Raw genomic sequence first — 26,647 nt, forward strand, 5'->3', positions numbered from 1 at the left:
GGCGATGATGCAGGCCATAAAGCCAACAATTTTGTATTTTACAAACAAGAAGGCAGATGCATGACTATTGAAAAAAGGCAGACCCAAAACTAAAAGAAATTGATATAAAGAAAAATATATTTGGACATAACATAAATTACGTTTATATATCAGGAAGTGAGAGCGCTTAATCGTGCTATATTTTCAGAAACAATGATAACAAATATATATGATATATAGTTTATTGTAGAAACTGCTACAGTATTCATAATTTTGGAAAAACTTGTGCGATGCTTTTCAGTAATCTACACTATGTATGATTAGTCCGATTTGGACGAGAGCATGAAGTTCTGCTGTGACAGAGGTTTAAAATGTAAGGCCCAGTAACACGTCCAATATATAATGTACCCCAATTTATATCCCTTTCAAATACAGAAACATTTTCTTCTTTCTTTTTGTTTCTTTTGACTTTGTTTACCAAATGGCCATTGCTTTCCAAATGTTGGAATCTTCAAAGACCAATAACAAATTGTCATTTGGAGAAAGGCTTTTCAACACTGTAGAGCAGGCTGAGGATTAGAAACACATTATTAAGAAATAGAGAATGAAAACACTTACACGTCTTTTCATTTAATTTATCAGGCATATAAATTAAAGTGATGAAGGGAATTACATTTGTAAACACTATGCAATAGGTGATAACCTATAATCAAACTTATCCTGGGAATCAGGCCTGCCAGACTGGGATTCAAATGTGCAGCCTTTGGGTAATAAGTCTATCTCTCTAACCATTACACCACAACTGCCCCGAGATGCCTCTGATATTGTATAGGTAGCGGGACGGGAATGAGATGCATATTCTGAATGCTCAATCCCAATGGGTGTGACTGGAAACGTCTTAATAATGCACAATTTGAATATATTTGTGCTTCCACGCCCACTTGACGCTCATCAAAAGCGCACGCATGCGCAGACAACCCCTGAACGTAGTAACATTTCCTTGAAATATGTATAATATTTTCCTAATATTGTATTCTGTATTTATTCACTGTATATCCTGCACTTGCTAATGGCACTTCTGGTTAGACCTAAACTACATTTCGGTACACTGTACTTGTATATGTGTAATGACAATAAAGTTGAATCTAATCTAATCTAATTTAATTTGAGAATCTCCTTTTAGAAAAGCATCAGAAATTAAATCTTCAAAAGAATAGTTTAACAAAATAAAATTGATACAAAACACCTCCTTCATAGTGTGTAAACCAATAATAATATTTTTCACATATATATATATATATATATATTTAAATGCTTTATTGAACATTTTGTTATAACAAAACAATGTCACAACAGAAACTTAACATAAAGAAACACTTAGATTAATGAAAAGAGAGAAAATAAAACATTTCCATGGCTCGAAACAGACAAGACAAGACAAATAAATTAAGAATAATAATAAAACAAAAAACAGGAGAGGGAGTTACACAAATAATACACTTTTTTTCAATTAAATAGGTTGAAAAGTCATATGTGCTTTCATATTGGAAGCAAACATTATTGTTTTTAAATGCAGTTTTATCTCTTGTAGAAATACTACAAAAATAGGTTTGTTATTAGAAAATTTACATAGAGAAAGAATTAGGTTGATTATATATTTTTCACACATTGTGTGTCGTGTATTTGAATGTGCGCGTCATTTTCGCGCGCCCACCCTCCTGGCCAGACGTCACCGCGCGCTCTCGAGCCACTCGCATGCAGCACACACACAGGCGCGAGATAAAGATGGCGGCGACGGTGGGTGAAACAGCGTGATGTGCAGGAGTAGTGGCGCTGAACTCGAGTAATACCGCTGTGTGACGAACCATCGCAACATGGTAAACATGTCACAGTAGGTGTTTACTGGTAAAACCAAGTACCACAAACTCACCTCAACCCCCTTCCCCCCGTGAAAACATTCATCTTGTAATCGTGGAGAAGTCTCAACGGGAGCATGGCTTCGCGGAGTAATCAGGTAGGGGACGCTTTTTGATCTTTTGCACATGCTCGTGTCAAATACAGACCCTGTGCGTTATGATGCTGACATATTTCGGAGCGTCTCTTCGCCCCACGCGATGCTTTCCGTGGGACTGTAAGGCACGCGTGATATGTCATTGTGAAGCTCATTGAATCACCAGCAGCATGCTTGCAGGCCCACAGCCTCACTCACGCGGCTATTCGAGCCTCTCACTTTCACGCAGCTAGCTCGAGCAGGCCTTGCGTGCACACCGCAACCGTCACGTTTAGCTGTCACCAGGCCGCGCGTGGAGCTGTGGGGCGAGTGTGCATTTATCCGCCGTGAGTTTGTATGCGACCCACCCGCTCGCGCTGCTGCAGCGGCCTGGCCACGCGCGCGTGCGTGCTCATAATAACGGTTATTAGCAGGCTAATGTTTACCTCAGAGAGAACACGCGACGCTTTTGATGACATTTATAACGGATTTTACGCGTCAGGATCGCGCGACCGAATGTAACGTTGGTTACGGAGTTAGAGGTTCGTATGTGAAGTGTCCGCAGGTTAATAAGTTGAATGGGATCGTGACGTTTGGTTAATGTAGTGAAATAGGCCTGTTGATTTGGGGGCGGTATCGCTTCCCGTCGCGAGCCTCATTCAAACTCGTTCGTTGGAGTTTTTCAGCATAAACGGCTAGTTCGTTTAAAAATGACACTTCGTTCCCCACGCGTGTTTTCAGGACTGTTCTTTTAGGCAAGAAGTTAGCCATAACTTTAAACGTGCTAGCATGTGAACTCTTCTCGTGAAGATGCTACATCACTGTAGCTCACACTGTTAGCCACATACTCGATGACAATGTCAGTGTCAGGCACTTCATTCGCAGTGGACATGCAGTATACATACGATCCCAAAATTAAGTTAGAATATTATAAAATGCTATTATATATTTTTAGATTAGATTAAATTCCATTTTTATCACTACACATACAAGTACAGTGTAACGAAATGTAGTTTAGGTCTAACCAGAAGTGCAGGATATACAGTGAATAAATACAGAATACAATATTAGGAAAATATTATACAGTGGGCATGGATTATGAAAAGTCTTTACAGTAGGTGTGTACTATGAACGATATATACATATTTATTCATCTGACAGATACTTTAAGCCGAATCAAAGACATTAAACACAAAACAACGTACCTAAATGTAGTCATATTAACATCAATATTAATGCATTTACAGAAACTATTAAAACCGGTCTTTCATTAAAACTACATGAAACTTTCACTTTATTTTATAATGCCGTGTGGTACAAATCTGCTGTTTGGCAAAACTAGAAATATATTTCTGGCTATTATGAGATGTTTTGACTATTCAGACTGTTGTGTTAAATTACACATAGTTACAATGCTTCACCGTTGTCATCATTTTTAGTTTTGTTTAGGCTTCATGTCAAAATACTTTGGGGTTTGTCATGCAACTTTAAGAACATGCTTAGTTTTCTTCAACTTTGCATTTTTAAGTCTTACGCAACAGTTTTTTGTAAACAGAGCGGTGTATAATCGTAATGAATGGTTACTATTATTCATATGTTATGGTTATTCTTTATACACAGTTATGGCCATCACCGAAGCCTTTAACTGAACCAGAAAAGCGCTTCAGTTCACAAAATCGTGAACATGAATTACTGTAGCTCGCTCCATCAGGCCGTGCTTTTATTATGCCACATATACTGCTCGTACCGATGACAATGAGAAGTTATTTTACATGAGACTGAACAGCTTCATCATTCAGTACTATTTATCCCCTTCAAAGTATTGCAATTCCGGGTGTGTCAGGTTATGATGACTGAGGATATCCCTCATTTGTATCCTAATATAGATAAATGGAGGGGTCTCGGGCAGCTGATGGGCACTCTCCAAGTATGATGACATCTCTTTTAGACTCGGTAGCCTGTGCTTTGGCATGGAGGTTGGGGGGCGATGGCAACTCTTTAGAATGGTTCTCTTGGCACAGAATTAAAAACTATGAGCCTTGAATTTGTTTTGTGAGTTTGCGTATTTTGTTTCATTGATGGGTCTGCTTTGATTTACCTGTTGCTTTACAAATTGACTTTCTCAGATATTGTACATTTGCTAAAAGGTGTCTTGAGTCTTGATACTGAGAGCGCACGTAACTAAATGCCTTCGGCTGAGAGTAGAAGTGCAATTTATGGTGAGGAGGTCACTACATAGGTTAGGTTCATTTGTTTTTATTTAACCTAAAAGTGGTTTATTACTTCAATAGAATGGGTGACAATGACATTTTCCTTTTTGTATGTCACCGGTTGCTTCATACGCACCAGTTAGGCAGTTCCTCTATAATCTTTTTCACTAAAACATGCATGTTTTATCCGCAGTACATGTTGCAAGTAAAGCAAATGGTTAATTTGTGATAATCCCCATTCCAAATCAGCAGCGAGGGAGAGCTTAGTGTGGTAAATGCGTGCCGCCTGTCGATAAAGGGGCAAAGAAACATTCTTTCTGTTGTGATTGTACTAGCCATTCAGAGGCCATTGGATTACTGGTCGCTGTTTGTGGTGCGGTTTCAGCAATGTAGGTCGATGGTTTGCAAACAGTTACATGTGCTTGAACTGCAGTTTCTTTTTTTCATGGTCTCCCTTTTCATGCTGCTAGTGTCGAACGTGTAGGGAGGATTACACGCATGTGTAGAAAGAATCGTTTGAGTTTTCACCTCTATTACCTTCAGGCTGCCCTAAAGATTTGCATGGTCATTAAATTACTTGCGAACGCCTGGATGTCAAAAGCAAAGCATGCTTTGGGCTTTGCGAAGTAACACGTTGGTGTGAGTAGTAAGTGCAAGAGTCTTTGAGTTACACCGTTGGTGCTTGCGGGATTAAGATAATTATAGCCTGGAGAGGAAGCAGGTTATCTACAGGACAGTCTGACCATTAAAGGACCGTATGACCTGTATTAACGAATTGAAGGACAGTCAAGAGTTTAGCCCTACAGCGAGTTGCAACATCTAAGAGGTTACAAGGTTTTTTGTAAAAAATATCATGGCATAAGAGGTTGAGCTTTTTGCTTTCATGACAAGTAAATGGGACCGTATCAAAACATTGCTCCGAGCATTTTGGAACAGCCCAACCTAGAAATTTTGGCTTGACCAAGAAAAACCTGTTTGAAGACAATTAGTTTGCAGTTTGGTGCCTCTTATATCACACAATGTTGCATGCTTTAGTTTTATTGGGTTTGTTTTGCCTTGGGTGTATGTTTTCATCTGCAATTGATTTCATGGGTATATTTGGCAGTTATTTTATCTTGTTTGTGGTTTTGGTGTTGTTTTTATGGTTGTGATTGTTGCTATGGTATGTGATTGTTTATATATTGTACAGAACATTGGTCAATGGTCAGTTGTGTAAAGGTGCTTTATAAATAAAATAAACGAAGCATTTATCAGGGATGTGCACGCATGTATTTACTTTTCATAAGAATAAAACTGCGTCACCACAAGGTTAAGTTACCGCTACAGAAAAATGCTACAGATAAATGTTACAGATACCGCTTTAAATAAAGAAGACCTTAGTTGTCATGTCTTTAGCGCTCCTTCACCTTATCTGTGATGATTTTATAATATACATAAACTAAAAAATCATTTGTATGTGTTACTAAATCTTTGTTCACTCAGATCGCAATCTAGTTGAAATATTTTAAGTTTACAGTTTCTGTTTTTCGATGCCCGGATCGTGTTTTATGCTTGGCTCACATCACCATATTAAAATGTTTCAAAACTGGTTAACCACATAATTTGTAAAAATTACTTGCATTCGGTATAATAATACTAAAGTAATATGAATGATTATCAATAATCCATTTGATGGTTAACTGGTTCGTAATGTTTTGCACAGCCGATCTATCTACACCATAGCTCTGCTAAAGTATAATTTTGACCGTCTGCAAGCCACAATGCAATGCCAGATTTCTTTTTACAACATACTGTACCCATGTGAGTGTTGCATTAACACACCTAATTCAATTAAATTTCAATCTTCATTCATGTTTAGACTACAGCTGTGACTGAACAGATCACCTTGAAGTAAATGTGAAGTTCATTTGCGAAAACAGAATAATATAATTCAAACAGTTGGATTGTTTTAAGTAATAACTCATAAAAAAACAGATAAGTAACGCAGTAAAAATACTAACACAATAAAATCATGAACAAAAACAACATTATCTGGTTTTGCAAATGAACTACGGATAAAAGAACAGTAGTTGTCTATTCTAGACACTTTTAGCAGACCATGGACTGGACATGGATCATTACTCGGCGCTGAATGCTCACATCACACGTCATGTTCGGTTAGGTTGCTGAAAGTGACACACACTTTAAGCATTTCTTTCTGATCACAGAGTCATGCTTCATGGAAAAGCTACGCATGAAACCAGTGCTGCAACTAACGATTATTTTTGTCGTCGACTAATTTTGTACTTTTACTTTTAAACACCACAACTGATGAATCCCCAGATGTCAGTTGAAAGCCAAGAAATACGAACTGATGAGAGTTTACAATGAAAAGGGGAATGTGATTTGACTCTTGTGAAAAATTAATTAATATTGGCAAACATGTATTTATTTATTCAGAACGTAACCTTTAAGTAGGGTTGGGTATCGTTTGGGTTTTTTCGGTGCCGAAACGGTGCCTGAACCGATACTTAAAAAAAGCCACAATATGATGGTGGATGACTCAAGCTGTTTTGGAATCCTTTCGTGTGAAATATAGCCACACTTTAGAGCGATAGACATTTGAACTTGAGCGTGTTTAACCTAAGCGTGTTTAATGTAGCTAGCTAAGCTAAAGGTAACGTTGGACCACCTGCTGCACTGCAGTCAGAGCAAGTGTAGTATTCACCCTTTCCTGCGTTCACATCAGTTTTCTCATTCAATAATTTATTTTCGAATCATTCTGATAGCCCATGAAAACAGTATTTAAATATAACCAGTGATCATGCGTGTTGATGAATCTAATGCTTCTTTTCGTCCGTGTCATGAATCATGGCTCCAGAGGAGAAACGTTTATCAGTTCAGGCATTTAAGTGGCACCAAAATGAGACACCGAAATTTGCGTTCTGAATCGGTCCGGTACATACCGTTCATTTAGGTTTCGGTCCCCCACCCTACCGGTATATTTCAATAGATAACACAAAAACCGTAGCGCACTGATAGTGTTACAGGCGGGTACACTGTTTCATCGGTTGTTCTTTCTCTCTTTGTTTATTATGATAAATGTAATTTAAGCCCTCTTTGCGCGGGATTAGTATTATCTGGAGACCTTGTGATTTAGAAATTACCTCCCCACATCTGTATTTTATGTGACGCACGTGATAACTGTAAAGAAATAACCTCTGCCCATCACTTGCAGTTGCAATTACAAACTGAGATGGTGACAAAGCCATTCTTCCGGACTGCCGCTTTAAGTACTGTATTAAAGGTAAAAGACATTTTAAACGTTTATGAAATGAGCATGTATTAAGCTCTGTATTTTTTTCCTCCAAGTAAGTCTCATAATGTACTTAAAAGTAAACCTACTGCTTTTTCTGTTAATTGCAAAAAAACTATCCACTCACCGACTAAGTAACAGTCACCACACACACACACGCATTCAGAATGGAGATTGACAGATGACAGCATCAGCGGAGGTCAGAGTTTCTTATGCAATATTGGTTTATACTGTAAAAAACAGTAAATCACAAAGAATGACTAACTAGGTCACAATCTGCAAAGGTTCACTTACACTAGTACAATAGCGTCAATATATAATTCAAATATGTCTAGGTTAGTAAACCTCTGTAAAAGACAACGCCCCTTTTAAATTATGAATTTCCAGTTTTCTTACTGTAAAGATTTCCCCTGAAAATCCTGTGTCTTTACGGTTTCCATGTTTCACGGTCTCAACTGTTATCTTTCCCTATATGTCCTCCACTGTCCTGTATTTAACAGCGTCTCTCCCATTGTGCCTGATGAATTTAGGGAAAGCAACCAACACTGTGACGTCTCCGTCAGCGGTACTGCAAGATGGCGGCGCCCTTGCTACAAAACCTATACAAAGTCATCCTTTTTTCTTTTAAACGGTCACACTAAGCTGGTTTGCTATATAATTTTTGATTGAAGTGGAAACCAATTTAATTTATAAATTGACCGGATGGTTAATTTTCACTTTATGCGTAGTGTTAAAGTAATTTATTATGGAAGTCTACATCTACCTATCCCTCTCCGTTTGTTCGCGATTGCGTGTCCATGCTGTGATACCCCCCCCCCTCCCCTGTCCATTCACTACTGCGTCCGAGGCTCGCGATCGCTGTTTGCTGCTGTATTATACTCTCTCTTGTTCTGCTGATTAACTTGCAAGCGCCCGGGAATAGAAACTGCCATTACAGCAGATAAACTTAAATAATATGATGCGTCGTTGCAGCCCTACCTGAAACACACTTGTAGCCTTTGCAGAATTTAATAAGCGCACTAGCCAACTCGATATAAGCTAATTTAGTGGTAATTACGATTTTATCTTGCACCTGATGGATATGCTTTTTAGCCCTCTTAGTATGACACAACTTAAACTTTAAAGGGAAAGTTCACCCAAAAATTCTTTCTCCGTTTACTCACCTTCAATTCATTCCAGGAAAAAGTCATACAGGTTGGAAACGACAAGAGGGTGAGTAAATGATTGACAATTTTTTTTTTTTTGGGTGAACTCCCCCCCCCCCATTTGTAAGTATGCAAATTGTATATATACAATATTTTGCTATGCATAAATGTAACTATGCGCATCATAAAGTGACAGACCATACTTCCGCCTTACTGCTAATGAACGGCTCAGTCGCTCTGCTACTCCGTGTGTATGCAGATGAAGCATAAAAATATTCAAGGAGAAAAATATTTATCGTGAGGAGAATTTTCAACGGTGTATCGCAATCGCGAGATATCGCCCATCCTTGCAACATAAAGTAGGCCAAATGGAAACTAGATGAGGTTAAAGTTTGTGAACAAACTTTATGTTGGCTTGAGAAAGTCTAGTGAAAAAGTTTGAATTGTGAGATAGAAAGCAAAAAGAGGTTAGTGTTATAGATAAAAAGATAAATAGATAAAAATAAGTAGATAGGTAGGTTTATTTTTAAAGAAATTTAATAAAGTTAATAATTGTAAAGAAAGAAATATTTTAAGAAAAGAGATAGAAAGGAAAAAGAGGTTAGTAATATAGATAAAAAGATAAGTAGATAGGTAGGTAAATAGGTAGGACTAATTTTAAATAAATTTAATAATTAAAGTTAATAATTTTAAAGAAAACTATATTTTAAGAAAAGAGCTAGAAATGAAAAGAGGTTAATAAAAAGATAAATAGACAATAAGATAGGTAGGTAGAGATGAATGCAGAGATTTATAGAGAGTGAGTGAATGTTTATGTTTGAAATATAAGAATTGTAAAGAAAGAAAGAATAAATGAAAAGAAAGAAAGATGGATGGATGGATAAATAGATAGAGATTAGTGCATTCAGCAGACACGTTTATCCAAAGCGACTATTCATTTTTTTTCCAAAGAGACAAAATCATTATTGTATTTTTAAAGAAAAGAGCTAGAGAGGAAAAGAGGTTAATAAAAAGATAAATAGATAAAGAGATAAAAAGAAAGATAAAAAGATAAATAGTAGTAAGATAGGTAGGTAGAGATGAATGCAGAGATTTATAGAGAGTGAGTGAATGTTTATGTTTGAAATATAAGAATTGTAAAGAAAGAAAGAATAAATGAAAAGAAAGAAAGATGGATGGATGGATAAATAGATAGAGATTAGTGCATTCAGCAGACACGTTTATCCAAAGCGACTATTCATTTTTTTTCCAAAGAGACAAAATCATTATTGTATTTTTAAAGAAAAGAGCTAGAGAGGAAAAGAGGTTAATAAAAAGATAAATAGATAAAGAGATAAAAAGAAAGATAAAAAGATAAATAGTAGTAAGATAGGTAGGTTGAGATGAATGCAGAGATTTATAGAGAGTGAGTGAATGTTCATGTTTGAAAGTTGTCAGTTGACATTTGGAACATAAACATCTCCCCTGAACATTCCGTCAATGTAAGTCAATGGGACTTTTTTGAGAGTTTGATCGGCATTTTTAGGAAAACCGTAAGTCCAATCCCTTAGAAAAGATATAGCAACTCGAGTGAGACCAGACTGAAGATGCGTGGGAAGTTTAGTGGCTGTAGCTTAAAAGCTCTAGGAGGAGTAGCAGCAGTCAGAAAATTTCAATAAGAAGAAGAATAATAAATTTATGTAGCATATCAGTATGTTGGCTCTCTCAAGCCAACATAACTAGCATTGTAACTATTAGAGATTTAATTTCCAAAGAATGCTGACATTTCACCAAATTTTTCAGCAGAGGCATACAGCTTAATGTTTTAAGCATGGGAAAGGATATTTAATCATTGTTCCACTTGAACATCCATAGATTTCATTAAGACTTTCAAATCACATGTAAATGTATCAAGTGACTGTTAAGTAATTGTGGCAGTGTTATGCTTAATATAAAAACCTTCACGGTACACTCTGTAACTGCCCTCCGGCAGTGTGTTACACATTGGCGAAAGTGAATGCATGATGGGTTTGTCTCTGGGCATGCGTTGCCCTGTAATGCCATATTGCCATTCAGCATGACTCATCAGTTTCCAACTTCTTACTTTTACCCAACCTGATGTTGCAATCATGTGGGAGTGATGGCTGCCATATCCATTTTACTTGTGTACAGAGCTTGCATTGTGTTTTATACAGAGGGGGCTCAATCAAATGCCAAACAGGTTATCCCAGTTCTATGTCTCATGGCATGGCACAGTCCGTCTAATGCTTCGGTAAACCGAGTCTAATGATATGTATTTCTCTCCCTCATTTGTTTTTTCTCTCCACAGTACATCTTTGGGGAGTTCAGCCCAGATGAGTTCAATCAGTTCTTTGTGACTCCCCGCTGCTATGTTGAGGTAAAAAACGTCACAACTATTACATTTCACACTGTCTGAAATTTGAATATTTTAATTATATGTCTTTGTAGATGTATTAACAGTCATGCCATGGGCTACTGGATGAATCTTACAAAACCTGTCAAACATGTCCATGACATGTTTCATCATAAAAAAAAAGCGAGTTATGTTTTGCACAAACAAAATTAAGCTGATGTGTTTTAGTTTTTTTGTGATGTTTTCAAGGCTTAGTTATTTAGCATGTTATTAAGTAAGCAGTGCTACATATGAAGGATACCTTGTTTTCTGTCCGTTTGTTTAACTCTGCCCTTCAACTCCAAAGTACGTGTCTAGTATAGATAACACATTTGTATTAATAAATTGTGGAATAAAGGTTCTGCTCCTTCATCTGTATTTTTATTGCCTTCATGTGATTGAGTGATCTCATGCGCATTTCTTATCAGCTTCCCCCCTTCAATGATAAAGTCTCCTGCGTCAGTCATCCCACAGGTAAGATCAAAGCCACACTGCATGCTAATAACACCAAATCAGTAATACAGATAAAAAATAGCTGTCAAACTGTGGTTTTGTATAAATATACATATGTATTCTTTCATATCACACCTGGAACAGAAAACTCCAAAAAGTCCTATTTATATCACAATGCTTAATGTAAACGAATGGCCCTCATTTTTCAGTGCGTTGATTGTAGACTTCCTTAGACTACATACCCATCTCCGTAGTCTTAATAATGTGCCCCGAGACAGTATCATATTGTCCTCTCGGGTACTTGTGACCTTCACCCACATCTGTATCAATTATTTAGGAGGTTACTACACTCCTGCTATGCCTTGCATAACGGAATCATTCAGACGGCAGGTTTGCGGTGAGTGTCCGGTCCACTACACTGCGCCTTATTCTTCTGTTTTCGTTGCAGAACTAAACACACAGATCTTGAACACTGACAACTTTCTAAACCTTAAACCCTTACTTCTCATTCCTGCCTGCCCGTTTAATCTGTGGCGCTTTGCATGTTTAGGTGCCAGGTTTCTCTCTGGCGCATATATGCATCTACCTGCAGTGCTTGACGGAGTTGACAGGAGGCTTTTTTCTGTGAAACTTCTCTTACAAAACTCTTCCTGGTTTCGTGATTTTACTCCACTGTGATCTGTCTTTCGGGACGTCTAAACAAACCGTCTCTTTGTGGTCCAGAACCTGAGTTTGTCCTCCATGCTTTCCTTAAATAAATCCTCTAAAATAATATTAACCGAGGAGGTTGCCTTATCTCTTCATTTAACCAATGCTTGGGAGCTTGTGTTCCCATGATGACTTCTGATTGCTTAGATTTTTGCTGATTTCTGGACACTTTTTGAGACTGATGAATGTCTTATTTGGAACAATTGTGACTTGCATTCACTAACGCTGTTTTCATTCACTTTAAACTGTCCTTCACTGCTTAAAGTCGACATAGCTCAATACCACAAATGCTGACAGGGTGTGTCCAGTCAGAATCTATGGGTCTCATTCATGAATTCGAGCAGAACAAGCTTTTGTGTCAATCGTTCGTAAAGTCATTCTAGCGTATATTTTCAGATTCATTAATTAAAATCTTTGTATTTTCACAATGATAGTTTGTACGAAATAAATGTACACCTGCTCCATACCATGTGTAAATCCTGCGTAAAACATCATGTAACGTTGAAACGTTTATCATAATGAAATTTCACGAGTTCTTGACCTTTAACTTGGGGTCGATCCTTTTTTACACAGCCGTGTAAAATATTAAGTAATATTCTTCAAAATAAGATACTAGGTTACTAGTAAACAGTTTATAAATAAATTTATAAATTTATTGGTAAGCATATAGCCTATGAGTCTCTTGTGCATTTATGCAATATGAGAATGAAACCAGAGGATTCCAGCATTCTGAGATCTGTAATTCATAGGTGGGATTCTGCTGAATGTGAATGAGCGCGCTTGCAGGTCCTGTTTACGAATACACTCATTGTATTATGAAATCTGACGTTTTCGAAGTATTTGTGTATCCGGTGAAAAGTTTTCGGGAAGGTCTGTTTTACTTTCAGAAAACTCGGAATTTACTCAAATATTTACGAATGTTTCATGAATGAGGCCCAATGTGTCCAATGCATGTTTAACTCTTTCCCAGCCAGCCTTTATAAAAAAAGTTGCCAGCCAGCGCCGACGTGATCAGTTAAATTTGATGGTTCACAGTGCATTTTCTGTAATGAATATATTGGTCAACAATATATGAAATGAAAGAACAGGGACTCTGCTTTTAAACAAAAGAAACCGAAATCTTCATGCTTTTTATAGCCTCTTTAATGGGGTAGGTTTCATCAAATATGCATAATTTTTTATTAAAAAGCAAATATCATTTGCATTTTTTAACCAAAGACTCGCCCAGATTAGATTCAGCACGATGTTTAAGAAGCGATAAACCTGCTGTACAAACACTCATTGCAGTATTAACTCGTCTTTGGTAGGGAACAGCTTATCTTTAAATGACGTGAAAACTCGTCAATGGCGGGGAAAGAGTTAAAACGTGATTTTTGTATAGCATATTTAGTTAAGACCTTTTGGCTTGTAAACAAAAGTGAAACAAAACTGAAAAATGACTAAAAATGTTTTTGTGTACTGTCGCTTTAAGAGGACCTGTTTGTTTAATTGGTATTAACTCTATAGGAACGCAATCCCACTATTTTTGGCAAACTAACTGTGGTGTTTTGGTCTGCAGGAGAGGATTACCAGCATATCGAGTTTGGCGTGGACGAGGTAATGAGTGCGGAGCCAGTGGCTTTGAAAGATTCACAGTTCAACGTATCCAGCACCCTAAATCCTCAGGCTCCTGAGTTCATCTTAGGCTGCCAACCATCTCAGAAGACCCTTCCCACAGCCACGCTGGTCACTAACATCCCAGATGATGCAGACTTTAACTCCCTTTGCTGCGGCAACTCCGAGATCTCAGATCTGGGCGGCCACCAGGGCTGTTCAGACATGGACGGGGTTTCAGGCGGCTTAGGACAACGGAAGAAAAAGAAAAAACGGCCACCAGGATACTACAACTATTTAGAGGGTTCCGGCAGCAACAGCACCGGTGTGGTCACAGATGGAGTTGGGGGTTCGGGTCTGGTAAATGGACACACTTCGATCACTCCGGACGACATGGTTGGGGAGGTGCTAGCTGAGGCTGAGCTCCTTCCCCCTGCTTCTGTAACATCCACCACATCAATGCCCCAAACTGCCCCCCTTAGCCATCAGAGGACTTGTGATAGCCCTGAGAATTCTACATTGGACTTGACGGACAGCACTGCCGCTTTGTTAGACAGAAACGGTGCAGCTTCCTTGTCTACTTCATCTTCGTCCTCTCAGAGCAGCGGGGTGACGCATTTTGCCAGGACTGCAGAGCAACACGCAGAACCCCCTGCTTTAGAGAGTCCTGAACTGTTGGGTAATGGAGGGCACAGCCCCTCTCCACCATCTCCCATTCCCCCTTCTGCTGCTGTGGCCACACCCACTGTCAACACAATTTCTGCTACTACTGATGAGAGGGAGGCCGAGGGCTCGGGGGAAGCTAACGGACTGCCGGAGACCACCCTGCCTGCTGAAACTGCAGACAGACTCCAAGACTCGTCTGAAACAGGCGATGTGCAGTCGGCTTCCTCTGTCACTCCTTTCCCCGTAGACTCTGAGGTCCAGCCTTTAGTCTTGCCCGCTCCCCCCGCAGCACCCGTGGCCAACCCTCCAAAATCCTGGGCCAGCCTCTTCCACAATGCCAAGCCTCTTCCTGGAGGCCCTCAGGCTTACGTCGAGGTAAAGAGCGTGCCCGCTGTGGTCATGGTGTCTCCCGCTCCCTCTGAGTTGCCCGAGAAGACCACGGAGGTGCATGAGGGTCCGGTTCCTGTGTCTGAAGATCCTATGGCCCCAAAATTGGCAGGTAGTTGGCATACCTCTTGTTTTATACGTTTTTCCACTTACCTGGGCGTTTCCACGATTAAGGGTGTTAAACAGATGCCTTTTTGCATCATATTGATTTCCATTTAAAATCACATGCTGTGTGTATATGCAACACTATTGACCATTTCAAACAGAGGTGTCACTCAACATCCTACATCCTAGAAACATATATTTTATGGCAAAGGGTGCAAATAAAATAAAATTGGTACTAGTCTGAATCGTAGAAATATAATTCAAAATTTTACTAAAAGGACAGTTCACACCTAAATACACACACTGTCATAATTTACTCCCCCTCGAGTTGTTCCAAATCTGTAGAAATGTGTTTGTTCTGATGAACACAGAGAAAGATATTTGGACGAATGCTTGTAACCAAACAGATCTTGACCCCCATTGACTACCATAGTAGGAAAAATTACAATGGTAGTCAAAAGTGCCCCAGAACTGTTTGCTGTCCAACATTCTTCAAAATGTCGCCTTTTGGAGTAATGTTTCCTACTATGCGAGTCAATGGGGGTCGAGATCTGTTTGGTTATAAGCATTCTTCCAAATACCTCTCTCGGTGTTCATCCGAACAAAGAATGTGAGTTTTTGGGTGAACTTTAAAGTGGGCTTTAAATCTGTTGTTTGCATTTCTGTCCACAAGATGGCAGCAGTACCACCACATTGTGGTGATTTTCGGGCATTGCTCAAAAGCCCTACTGTGTTTGCAGATTGCAGAACGCTTAAAACCAGTGTTTTGGGACTCGCAATCCTTTTAACGGCCACACATTCCCCATCCTGTCGCTCCATTTTGTTTTTTGCTTACAGTGAAATCACATGATAATGAGCATACCTTTCCATGAGGATCTATACATTAATATTGGCGTTACTTACAATACATCACAAGTGTTTTTGTGCCAGAAGAGTCTGAGAATGCTTGTTTATTAGTGTTTTTACAGTTGTGATAGCCGGTGTACAACGACCATGGAAACAAGACTCACTCCCGCCACAATAAATCTAGCTCTAGGTTTCTCCCTTCTTTCCCTAAAGTATGAACGATATTGTGCAAGATTATTTTTTTATGTAATTGGCGACGACAGTTATTTCCAAATCTCTTGTCATAAATGCACATCCCCGAGGTCTTGCACAGACTTTCCATACATTGCGATTGAATGCATCATATTGATCTCAAATGAGTCCTTTCTGAGTTAATGTGTCTTTAATTGTATAACAGGAAGAGCGTTGCTTGCTTGATGGAACTTATGTGTGCATTTCATGTGTGGTTCTCTTCAAGACTGCTAAGGGGAAGAAGATTTGTAATCTTGTGAATCTGTTTCTTATTACGTGTATACAGGTTCATAAAACGGTGATTGTCAGGAAGTGTGTCTTTCCATCAGCATTTCTTAATCATTTATTACTCTCCAATGATGTAAGAGAGTTGGACAGACTGGTGAGACTTGTCATGACCATTGGCTGCCCTTGTTTTAGTCTGAGGCGTTTTCTACAGGGAGCAAGTATGCATTTTGCACTTAACCTTTTAGCATTGTGAATGTTTTCAGTCTTCTCCCTGACCTTAGATATAGTAGCAAAAACATGTTATCATATTGAATCCGCATTACCATGGGAGATGTGACATCATTCAGTCTCCTTTCCTAGGCGTGGCACAGAAACTCCTTGTTTTGTGCCAAAACGCTTCAACAACGCAACTCATGGACCACACGTATTCACTTGTTTCAAACATCATTTTATTTATTTCCCAAGCGTGATGTATTTTCTCCCCTTCCATCAGAAATAATCGAGAATGTGAAGTTGATACACAAGCCAGTGTCTTTGCAACCACGAGGACTGATAAACAAGGGAAACTGGTGCTATATCAATGCTGTATCCTTTTTCCTGGCCTCATTTCTTCCAGACTTTGAATTGGCTTAACGTTACTGATTTGATCAAGCCCCTCTTGTCTATTATTATTTTTGTCCTTTAACTCTGAGCTTCAGACCCTGCAGGCCCTCATTGCGTGTCCACCCATGTATCATCTGATGAAGTCTATTCCACTTTTCAGTGAGGTGCAGAGACCCTGTACATCCACACCCATGATGGATAACTTGTAAGTTTTACATTTCTGTTGATCAAAATTGTATCATCTGTGTGTGTTCCTGCTCTGGAAGAGTTCAGTTTTCATACATGTGCTTTGGGTTATTGTTCACCACACTTGGTCAGTAAAGAACACCTAACACATAAGTAATTGCTTTGCCGAGTAAATAAAGTGATAACATTTGTTGGAACGGCAAAACGATTACAGAAATGTAAGAATGCGTCACGTTTGTAGGTCAAGGAAATGCATGCTGTCAAAATGGATTTAAAGGAATTGTTCACTTTCAACATACATTTTCATGATAATTTACTAACCCCTGTTATCATCATCATCATCATCAAAGGTTTTTAATGAAATCGTTCCAGGATTATTCTACATAATAGAATAAATAAAAGAATACATAAACATATCGGATGACAACAGGGTTGAGTACATTTTCATGAAAATGTATGTTGAAAGTGAACAAGTGAACTTGTCTATTGTGGTGTATTGTTTATTGCATGTAATGCAAGATGTGCCCTAATGTTCTCATCTGATCCCCTTTCTTGTAGTATTCGACTTGTAAATGAGTTCAGCAATATGCCTGTTCCCTCCAAGACCAAACAGCAAGGTAAAGTCTCCAGTAACCTTGTGAGCCCAGACCAACGATCCATTTTTCTTGTATGCCAAAATCAGGGTATTGTGTTAAGATCATGTTCCATGAAGTAAATTTCCTACCCTAAATATATCAAAACATAATATGGTGCAAGTACAGCTCACTTTTGGGGGTTTTTCCACTGGGTACAGTACCTAGTACCTGAGACCTTTTGTCTTAGTACCACCTCGGTGGAGGTTTCAAGTGTACTGTACCCGATACCAAAATGTGACGTGTTTACACACGCAAGGTTGCGAATTGCCAACCAACCACTCACTCCTCCACTCCCTTTCGAAACGCTGCGACGGCTGACAGAAATTGGCGAATTACATGCAGGGGGACCGGCGGTATATGTAGATAGAAAAAATTATGCTTCATTGTGTAAGCTTTTTATACACCTCTAAAGACATAGCTATGTATATTTTATTGCATTTCTATCAATAGATCACCCCAAAAATTACACACTGGCATTGACTTTATAAATGTGAAATAAAAAAAAATATATCCTTTGAATTATAATCAATATAATTATTTCTGATTTCGATTGGTCAAGTTTGCTTCCAAGCATTTTAACTAGTGTCCGCTTTGGCCGCCTCAATTAGGTTATAGGCCTACTCCCGTGACTGCTATAAAACAATGGCAAGTAGTAATTATTATTTTTATTATTTGTGTTAAGGCTATAAGTGAACATTTTTTGTTGCTAGAGCGGTTTACAGTTTGGTAGCACAGGCCAAACCGTAGGAGGAGAAGAATAAATCGTCTGTTTTCGTCATTGTCAAGTTCATTGCACACGTCGTCAAGTGCAGTTCATCATGAATAAGCCGGTAACTGACAAAATACATTGTTAGATAGAGATGGATAAATTACATCAACATTTTTAGACTACCTAAATTAGTTTAAATTATTTCCTTTTCTTACAATAATTTGTGGACAAATATACCAGTAATGTACTGTAGTATAATTTTAACAACCTAGTAATTTCACTGCAGTTTACTAAAATTTACTGTAGTATACAGTGTTTATCAATTCACTACAAGGGCACTACAATTTTCAATAGCAAATAATATTAGTACACTACAGTATTTATCTTGATTGTTCAATTGAACTTTTATTAAATTAAGGACTTTTATTTTGACGTGTCTTCACAAAGACGCTTGAGTTTTTGACTGTTTCCTGATAGCTTCACTCAAACAGTAAACCGCTTGTAAAATTAACACTCAGAGGAACTTTGGGGTGAAGTTCATGTGTTCATTTCCTCATACAGTACAGATGCAGAAAAATCCTCGACCAGGTTTTTATTTTCAAGTTACTTGTCCGGTAACATTCTCTTTCACTTGCCCATACAAAACATTCTCTTGTCCCGGACAAGTGGTCAAGCATTAATGTCGAGCCCTGTATAATGGCTCAAAACATAGTTTCTTAGAAACGGCCTGCTGATGGACAACGTTTAAGGTGACTTCCCATTATTAAAAATGTTTTGCACCTCCAGATTTTCAAAAAGTATGTCAGCCAAATGTTCTCCTATCCGAACAAACCATACTGAATTAGCTTTCCATTGATGTAAACATCAGTTTTAGAAAATGTACCCTTATGACTGGTTTTGTGGTCCTGGGATAGGGTATTGACCAATCAAAATGCAATATTCCACAGAACTAAATGTATTCTTCTGTGCTTCTTTTTGTCAGCTGTTGGAGACAAGATCATAAAAGACATTAGATCAGGCGCTCCGTTTGAACCCACGTATATCTACAAACTCCTCACCCTCATCAAAACAAGCCTTTCGGAGAAGGTAAGCGCGATGAAGGTTGAGCTATATAAAGTAATTATAAAGTGTATCTCAAGTCTAAATTTGTTGCAGCATGTAGCACCTGAGTAAACACCAATTCAGGTTTTCGTGGGAAAAAAGTAGAAAGTCGTATGTTTGGCTGTCGCAGTGAAGTTACGACGGTAGACCGCCTGATGCTTGGCGCACCTTGTAGACATGAACTTCCTGTTCTGTCTCTGTTTGTATCTGTCTGAACTTTTACTAATGTTGAGTACTGAACGTCTCACTGAGTCAGAATCCTGCGATGGAGGAGATCAAAGCAGATAGATAAAGCCTTCAGTTAGAGCGTTCTTGAGCTCCTAATGAGGCGAGTCTGGATTCATGGTGGTCTTCCAGACACCTGAAAAATGTTAAATTTAATATTTGTGTAATATCCTATCTACCAAGATGCCTTTATCGGGTCTGTTTAGGATCACTCACTAGGATTAACATTCTTTAAGATATTATAATTGTAGATATTAGCTCTATGAAGGTATTTGGATTCAGACACTGTTGATGAACCTAACGTCTGATGTGACCGTTCAGTTAAATGCTTGCAATTGGCAGTGTTAGTATATGATAACTCGTTTTGTTTCTCAGGGTCACCAAGAGGACGCAGAGGAGTACCTGGGTTTTATTCTGAACGGACTGCATGAGGAAATGGTGGCACTGAAGAAGCTCATTTCTCCACAGGAAGAGAGTATGTTTCTTTATGATTTCTGCACTTGTTTCAACATAAATTCATCTCTTTAGATTCCCCCAATTTCAGGCAGATTTGAAATAACCGAGGTTGCTCAGAATTTGGTTTAAAATCTCTGTGTATCTGAGCAGAAGCTCCCACGCCAAACGGGCCCGAGTCTCAGCCTGGTGTGGAGGAAGACCCTGCTGAGAAGCAGGAAGATGGCAGCGAGGATGAGTGGGAGCAGGTGGGACCCAAAAACAAAACCTCCATCACCCGCCAGGCAGACTTCATCCGCACTCCCATTACTGACATATTCGGCGGCCTCATCAGGTAGGCTTGATGGACCTACGTCAGGATTTTGTCGTCAGGTCCATCCAGATGCTGTTGTGCTGATTTAAATTGATATTTTTCTTTGATAAAATATTATATATTTAGCTTTATTAATAGCTTTGTGTAATATGTTCATTTTCAAATGTATGTTATCCATTTGGAAATCGCATGATGGTGTCTGTGCACCTCAGTTTTTTTAAAGGCTAGTCGAGTGGGTTGACTGATGTGGGTTGTGTGACACAAAAGTTTAAAAAGCATTTAATAATAATCCAAATGTCGTAGTAGACACAATTTTAAAAGCCACTACTGTAGCGTCACACCCGTCATAGAGAGGACGCCTGACCTCTTTGGCACGTAAAACCACCGAGATGAACAGATATTCAGCACGTTTGCAAGAAAAATATACTTGTGGAAAAGAAAATTGGGTTTGGCCTTCTGTTTATTGGCTCACACTGCACAGTTCGACACAAGGACTTGGTGAGCGTGGTGCCATCTCCAACCCGTCATGTTGTCCTGATGCTCCTCCAAGCTGTGTGGCCACAGCCATTACAAACAATCCCACTGTCTCACTTAAACTCTCCACTGCACAATAACAAGCCCTGTGGCTCCTCACCACCACCGTCATCACCCACCCAGCTAAATTAGGTAGCTGCTGAAAAGCAGACGCCCGAGCATGTGGGGGCGTCCAAACGTAAATGAAGCCTTTTCTAGGCTACGGTTTGGCACACTTTTTAACCGAGTTTTGGGCACAGAATGCTTAAGAGGCGAATTCACATGAAGGTAAATATGAATAGAAAAGCACTTCTTTTGCATTTACAGTTTGGGACAGTTATGGTTTAGTTTCAACTTTTTTTGCTTGGTTTCACAGACCAGGTTTAAGGCTAGTCCCACATTAAAATGAAAGTGAGGAGTGAGTGAGCCGTCTTAACTGAAAATAAATTACCCTGATATATATCAGTGCCATTGTTTTATCTGAAGATGCAAACCTGTTTTATATAAGGTATTTTAATAAAAGCAAATTAAATATGCTCATTTAACTTAGGGAAAGTCTTTAAGCGAAGCCTTGTCTATGAAACTGGGTCTTAATTTGCTCTTTAGACACTTTTTTATAGTTTATTAAAATAAATTGTTAATGAGAAAGAACACAAATTTACGATAAAAATGTAATCTTTCATTACCCCGGTTTACAGTGAAAATCAGCAATTTGATATAACTTGATTATCTCATAAAAAAGGTTTGCCTTTTAAAGCAGTTTCTTGTGTTTTATTTTCATGTTTAGATCTGTGGTATACCAGCAAAGCTCAAAAGAGTCGGCAACCCTTCAGCCCTTCTTCACGCTGCAGCTGGACATCCAACCAGAGAAGATCCGCACAGTCCAGGAAGCCCTGGAGATACTGGTGGCGCGAGAGTCCGTTCAGGGCTACACCACTAAGAGCAAACAGGAGGTTTGAATCTTTAACGTGGCGCATTAACTGCCCACACTTAATGAACAGTTCACCCAAAAAAAGTTGTCAATATTGTCTTTATTTACTCAACAAATTTCTTTGTGAAACGATTTCACTAGTAGGAAATGTTGCTTTATTAATGTCTTTGTAATGTTGAAGACAAAAGAGGATATTCTGAAGAATATAGGAAAGCAAACAGTTCTGGGGCGATTTTGACTACCATTGTAATTTTTCCCAACTATGGTAGTCAATGTTGGCCAAGAACTGTTTGGTTACAAGCATTCTTCCAAATGTTTTTCCTCTGTGTTCATCAAAACAAAGACATTTATACAGATTTGCAACCACTCGCAGGGGAGTAAATAAAGGCAGAATGTTGTATTTTTGGTGAACTTTTCCCACTGTTCAGTTGATCCGTTATAATTTTGAATTGGTGTAGAGGTTAACTTTGTTGTCTGTTGGTCTTCTGTTTTCAGATCGAGATCAGCCGGAGAGTGACTCTTGAAGAGCTTCCTCCAGTGCTGGTTCTTCACCTCAAGAGATTTGTTTTTGAGAAGACCGGTGGATGTCAGAAACTGATCAAGAATATCGATTACCCTGTTGATTTGGAGATCAGTAAAGGTATTGCTATTCTTACTGAGTGTTCTGCTCCTATCATGTTGCTTTCAAAAGACTCATGGTTTTCTTCAGAAAGCACCTCGTACATCAAATCTTTTGGAGTCCGTGCCGACATCTCTATCAGCCTCAAACAAGCACATATGCACTGCAGACCCGGGCTGTTTGAGAACTTGTGATCTCTCACCTTGTTCTCCCTCTGAAACCTCTTTGTTTTAATGGATTATTCGAGTCATTACTCGTGAAATGAGATGAGAAATCGTTTCGTGAGCAAGAACCTGCGATCGCTCTAAAATCAACTCCATAAAGAGACTAAATTCTCCTGGCTAAAATAGGTTCCTGTGCAAAATAAACAGTAGCAGTAAGCAGGGAATAACACAAAGCCTTTTCCATTATGAATGGTTTCCTGCTGATGAAAGTAGGATGTGTAAATACTTTGGTTAGAAACTAGAAATCTGGATTTAGTTTGCTTAATGCTGGAACTCTTTTCTCAAAATTACCAAATCCACGTGAGTCTGGTAAATGGTTCATTATAATGTGTTGTTTCTCTGCAGACCTCTTGTCACCGGGGGTGCGGGGCAAAACTTTCAAAGGCCAAAGAACCTACAGGCTCTTTGCAGGTATGTTATTTTCTTTTACAAAAATACAAGGATCCACCTGATCACAAAAGGTGTTTCTATCAATGTTTGTTGGCTAACTTCCATGTATGCATTTGGCAGATGCTTGTAATCCAAAGCTTTGTATTTGTGTATTCATTGAAAGCAAACATGCTGTGGAGCTTAGAGGTGTTTTATAAACACGATACTCTTGGATTAAAATATCTGATTTTTCTTGGCTCAAAGATAAGCAGCGTCACTGACTGAGTCATAGTTTTACTAATGAAATACGGGAAAGATGGTAAGGCTGTGGTGGCTACATGTGTTGATGATTCTGAGGAGCCGCCAAGGGCTACAAAGTATGGCGCAACACCTTCCGGCCAAGCGATTTGTTATTTGGACCTTTTCCACAGTTCAGTACTAATCCTGTTTATATGAACTTATACGATAGGTTTATCTGTACATACTTTTATGATGACTTCCAACAAGCTGTCATCAGGAGCTTCTCCTTCATTATTCCAGAACCTTCTTTCTGCTTACTCCTTGGGGCTTGTCTTCACCCCCCAACACGCCCACGGCTCACTGACCTGTTCAAACACACATGGTCTTCCTTTACGGGAGATCGCCTGCTATTCACCTCTGTCCCACATCAGGACTGCCTTTCATTTGTTTGTTTTTCTTTCTGGGGGAAAACGGCTCCCTGCTCATCAAAAAGTAGCCCATCCACCAGGCCCTAGCAACAGTTGCTACACCAGTGAATTTCCCAAAAGTCGCTTTTCCGAGCAGTCTCTCGTGTTGAACCATCTGGTATTAGAGGAAAATAGAAGTGCTGCTGTGAAGGTCTCCATTTCTTTTATTTAATCGCCTGTGATATGGCCCACGAGATATTTCATCATCCCTGATGGTGAGCTGAAGTCAATGCCAAGTGCTGACTGAAGTTAAAATGCCCAATTGTATATAATAAAAACTGTTTAGCTTCCAGTACTGTGCATGTGTAGGAAAAATGTAAGCAACTGACATTTCAGGGACATCATTGACTACCGTAGTAGTTAAGTACATTACTGTGCATAATACAGTCAATGAAATGCTTTGCAGATGGAGGGCACAGAGTCTCTGCCAAATGCGCAAATGTAAAAGAAAAAACAGACTCTTCATCCAAAGCGACTTGCATTGAATTGTACTTTACATTTGTTTCTGACTATGTGCAGTCCCCTGGGAACAAACCCGTGACCTTGGCTTTGCTAGCGCCATGCTCTTACCACTGAGCCACAGGAAAGATGTGTGTAAAAAAGCCAAAGGATACGAAATGATTGAGTCTGGCATCAGTGCAATAGCAGCTTCCCTTTACGTAACACAAATTCATAACAAAAGACTCAAAAACAGGAAAAAAATTAAGTTTTGACGTAACTAGTCCAGACAAGAAATTGCTGTTAAGAGTTGTGAAGTATGATCATGAATCTGTATTGAAATTGTATATGTTGTTCTTTAAACGTTCCTTCTGGTGTCTTCCTTCAGTCGTCTATCACCATGGGAACAGTGCTACGGGTGGCCACTACACTACAGATGTCTTCCACATCGGTCTGAACGGCTGGCTGCGCATTGATGACCAGGCGGTGAAGATCATCAATCAGCACCAGGTGGTGAAGCAGACTGCAGAGCGCACCGCCTACCTGCTGTACTACCGCCGCGTGGACCTGCTGTAGAAACCACACCCCCACGACACAAGCGCGCACACACACACGTACATTCAAACACACGTTTACATACAGACACACACACACACACACACATACAATCACACACATACAATTACACACATACCCAAGTGTCTCCACAAGAACACTGCCCAACTTCACGACTGTCCTTCCTCCCTCGATCCTGCTATTCCAGAGAGCCAGCTTTGCAGACTTCTTTGTTTATTCTTTTTGTTAGTTTGTTTGGGGAAGAAGATGTAAACACAAGAGACGTATCTAAAGACTTGTTTTCCTTGCACGCGCGGGCCCGCACGGGTGGCGAGAGGTCGGGGGGGCGCAAGATAGCATTGGAGAGAACCAGTTTAGACGCACCTGAATCACTGCTAATGTCCACAGCCTCATGTAAAGAACTCGAACCAGTTGAGGTCGAAAACTGAAGGACTGCTGGAGAACTTCATTCTTTGTTTCTGTTTGATCTACTTTCTTTTAATGGCATAGAAAAATGAAGTGTTTTGCCTTTTAGCGAGGGGAGTCGTCGGCCTAATTTGCGACAGTTAAGTGGAGCACGTTGAATTCTTGACTACAGCATAAGAGGCCCAGCACACCAGCAAGCTACAGAAATCTCAATGTTTCTCCTCACGCAAGACACTCTACTCTATCACCTCTACCTCCTCTTCTCTCCCCCGTGTATCGCAATCCCAACAGATCCCTTGAGGTCATGGAAGTAAGACCTCGGGGGAGAGAGAAGGCACTGCGGTGTGCTAAAGTGGCGAAAGCAAAATGGGAAAAACAACAAAAAATGTCTTTGTTTGAGAGAACCTCTGTGTGATTTTTTTTTTTTTTTTTGGTGTAGGATTAGAATGACTTACAATTTTAACGCGCTTTAGAATATAAACGATTAAAAGCTTTGTGCACGCAAACGAATTAAACTGGTTAATACAAACGCGGATGTGCGTCTGCACGTTCCTTGCAGATATTTAAGTTTTAAAAGTATTAACGGAAAGGCAAACGGATCCGAATCGTGGCGGCAGTCAACTCGTTCGGCTCCCGGACGGGGGGTTTCGCTTGTTCTGTAGGCTTTTATTGGACTCTCTGACACAAACACGCGCATCCACTTTTATGCTGGTGAGGATATCAATGTCGTATAAAATTTCACCATGAACATTAACCCCTGTTTACTTCGTGTCTCCTCTGGCCATCTATCACGCACTCTTTTAGATCGCTTCTGTATCAAAGGAATAATATTCACCAGCCGTCTGCTTTTTGATGTCGGTAAAGGAGCAAGAACCAAGCCACTCCTGCCAAGGAGCTGTCTTGACACATGTGCACGATGCGATCTGCATCTCATTCTGCGTGTTAGCCTGCTCCGAGCAGTCAGCCTGTTGTGTACGTGTTGAGGCTCTGTGTGCAGCTCCGAGGATGACATCTCAGAATGAGTGGCAGAAATTGTCTTGTACTCCAGTTAAAACTGCGTTACCGTGAGGTGACCTCACCTCTGCTTAGGAGAGCCTGAAATGCTACCACGGATGCGCACAAACAACCAATCATGTATGTGTCTGTTTCAGAAGCATCATCCTCATCGTCAATATTATACCTGATTGTATTTTGGTTTTTGGAGTTGATTTTTTTTTTCATTTCTCATTCCCCAAATTTTTTGTTCTATCTGAATTTATATTTTGAAAGTAAAGTGACCCAAGGTTAAAGCACAATAATGAATAAAGTTATAGAAGTGCTACGTTTGACCATATTTATTTCTTTTAGCCTTTTGTTCTTTTTTTGTGATTTAAATTCGGATTTCCACACAATAAAGTAACGTTTGACCTGAA

General features: G+C 39.4%; 1 protein-coding gene across 2 annotated transcripts; it reads left to right on the forward strand.

Moving 5' to 3' along the window:
• The first annotated feature begins 1,687 nt into the window (after positions 1 to 1,687).
• usp10 (ubiquitin specific peptidase 10) lies at positions 1,688 to 26,647 on the forward strand. 2 transcript variants are annotated; one of them, XM_079464698.1, is made up of 15 exons: positions 1,739 to 1,993; positions 10,928 to 10,996; positions 11,440 to 11,485; positions 11,802 to 11,861; positions 13,731 to 14,930; positions 16,722 to 16,813; positions 16,927 to 17,036; positions 17,576 to 17,634; positions 19,344 to 19,447; positions 20,063 to 20,162; positions 20,294 to 20,474; positions 21,754 to 21,919; positions 22,393 to 22,537; positions 23,086 to 23,151; positions 24,643 to 26,647. In XM_079464698.1, the coding sequence occupies exons 1-15, from the start codon at positions 1,973 to 1,975 to the stop codon at positions 24,828 to 24,830; spliced, it is 2,607 nt and encodes an 868-aa protein (XP_079320824.1). In that variant the 5' UTR covers positions 1,739 to 1,972; the 3' UTR covers positions 24,831 to 26,647. The 2 variants fall into 2 exon arrangements, with proteins under 2 accessions (XP_079320825.1, XP_079320824.1); XM_079464699.1 differs by lacking the exon at positions 11,802 to 11,861 and having other exon boundaries at positions 1,688 to 1,993.

Source organism: Barbatula barbatula (genome assembly GCF_947034865.1).
Source record: "Barbatula barbatula genome assembly, chromosome: 1".
Taxonomy (NCBI): Eukaryota; Metazoa; Chordata; class Actinopteri; order Cypriniformes; family Nemacheilidae; genus Barbatula; species Barbatula barbatula.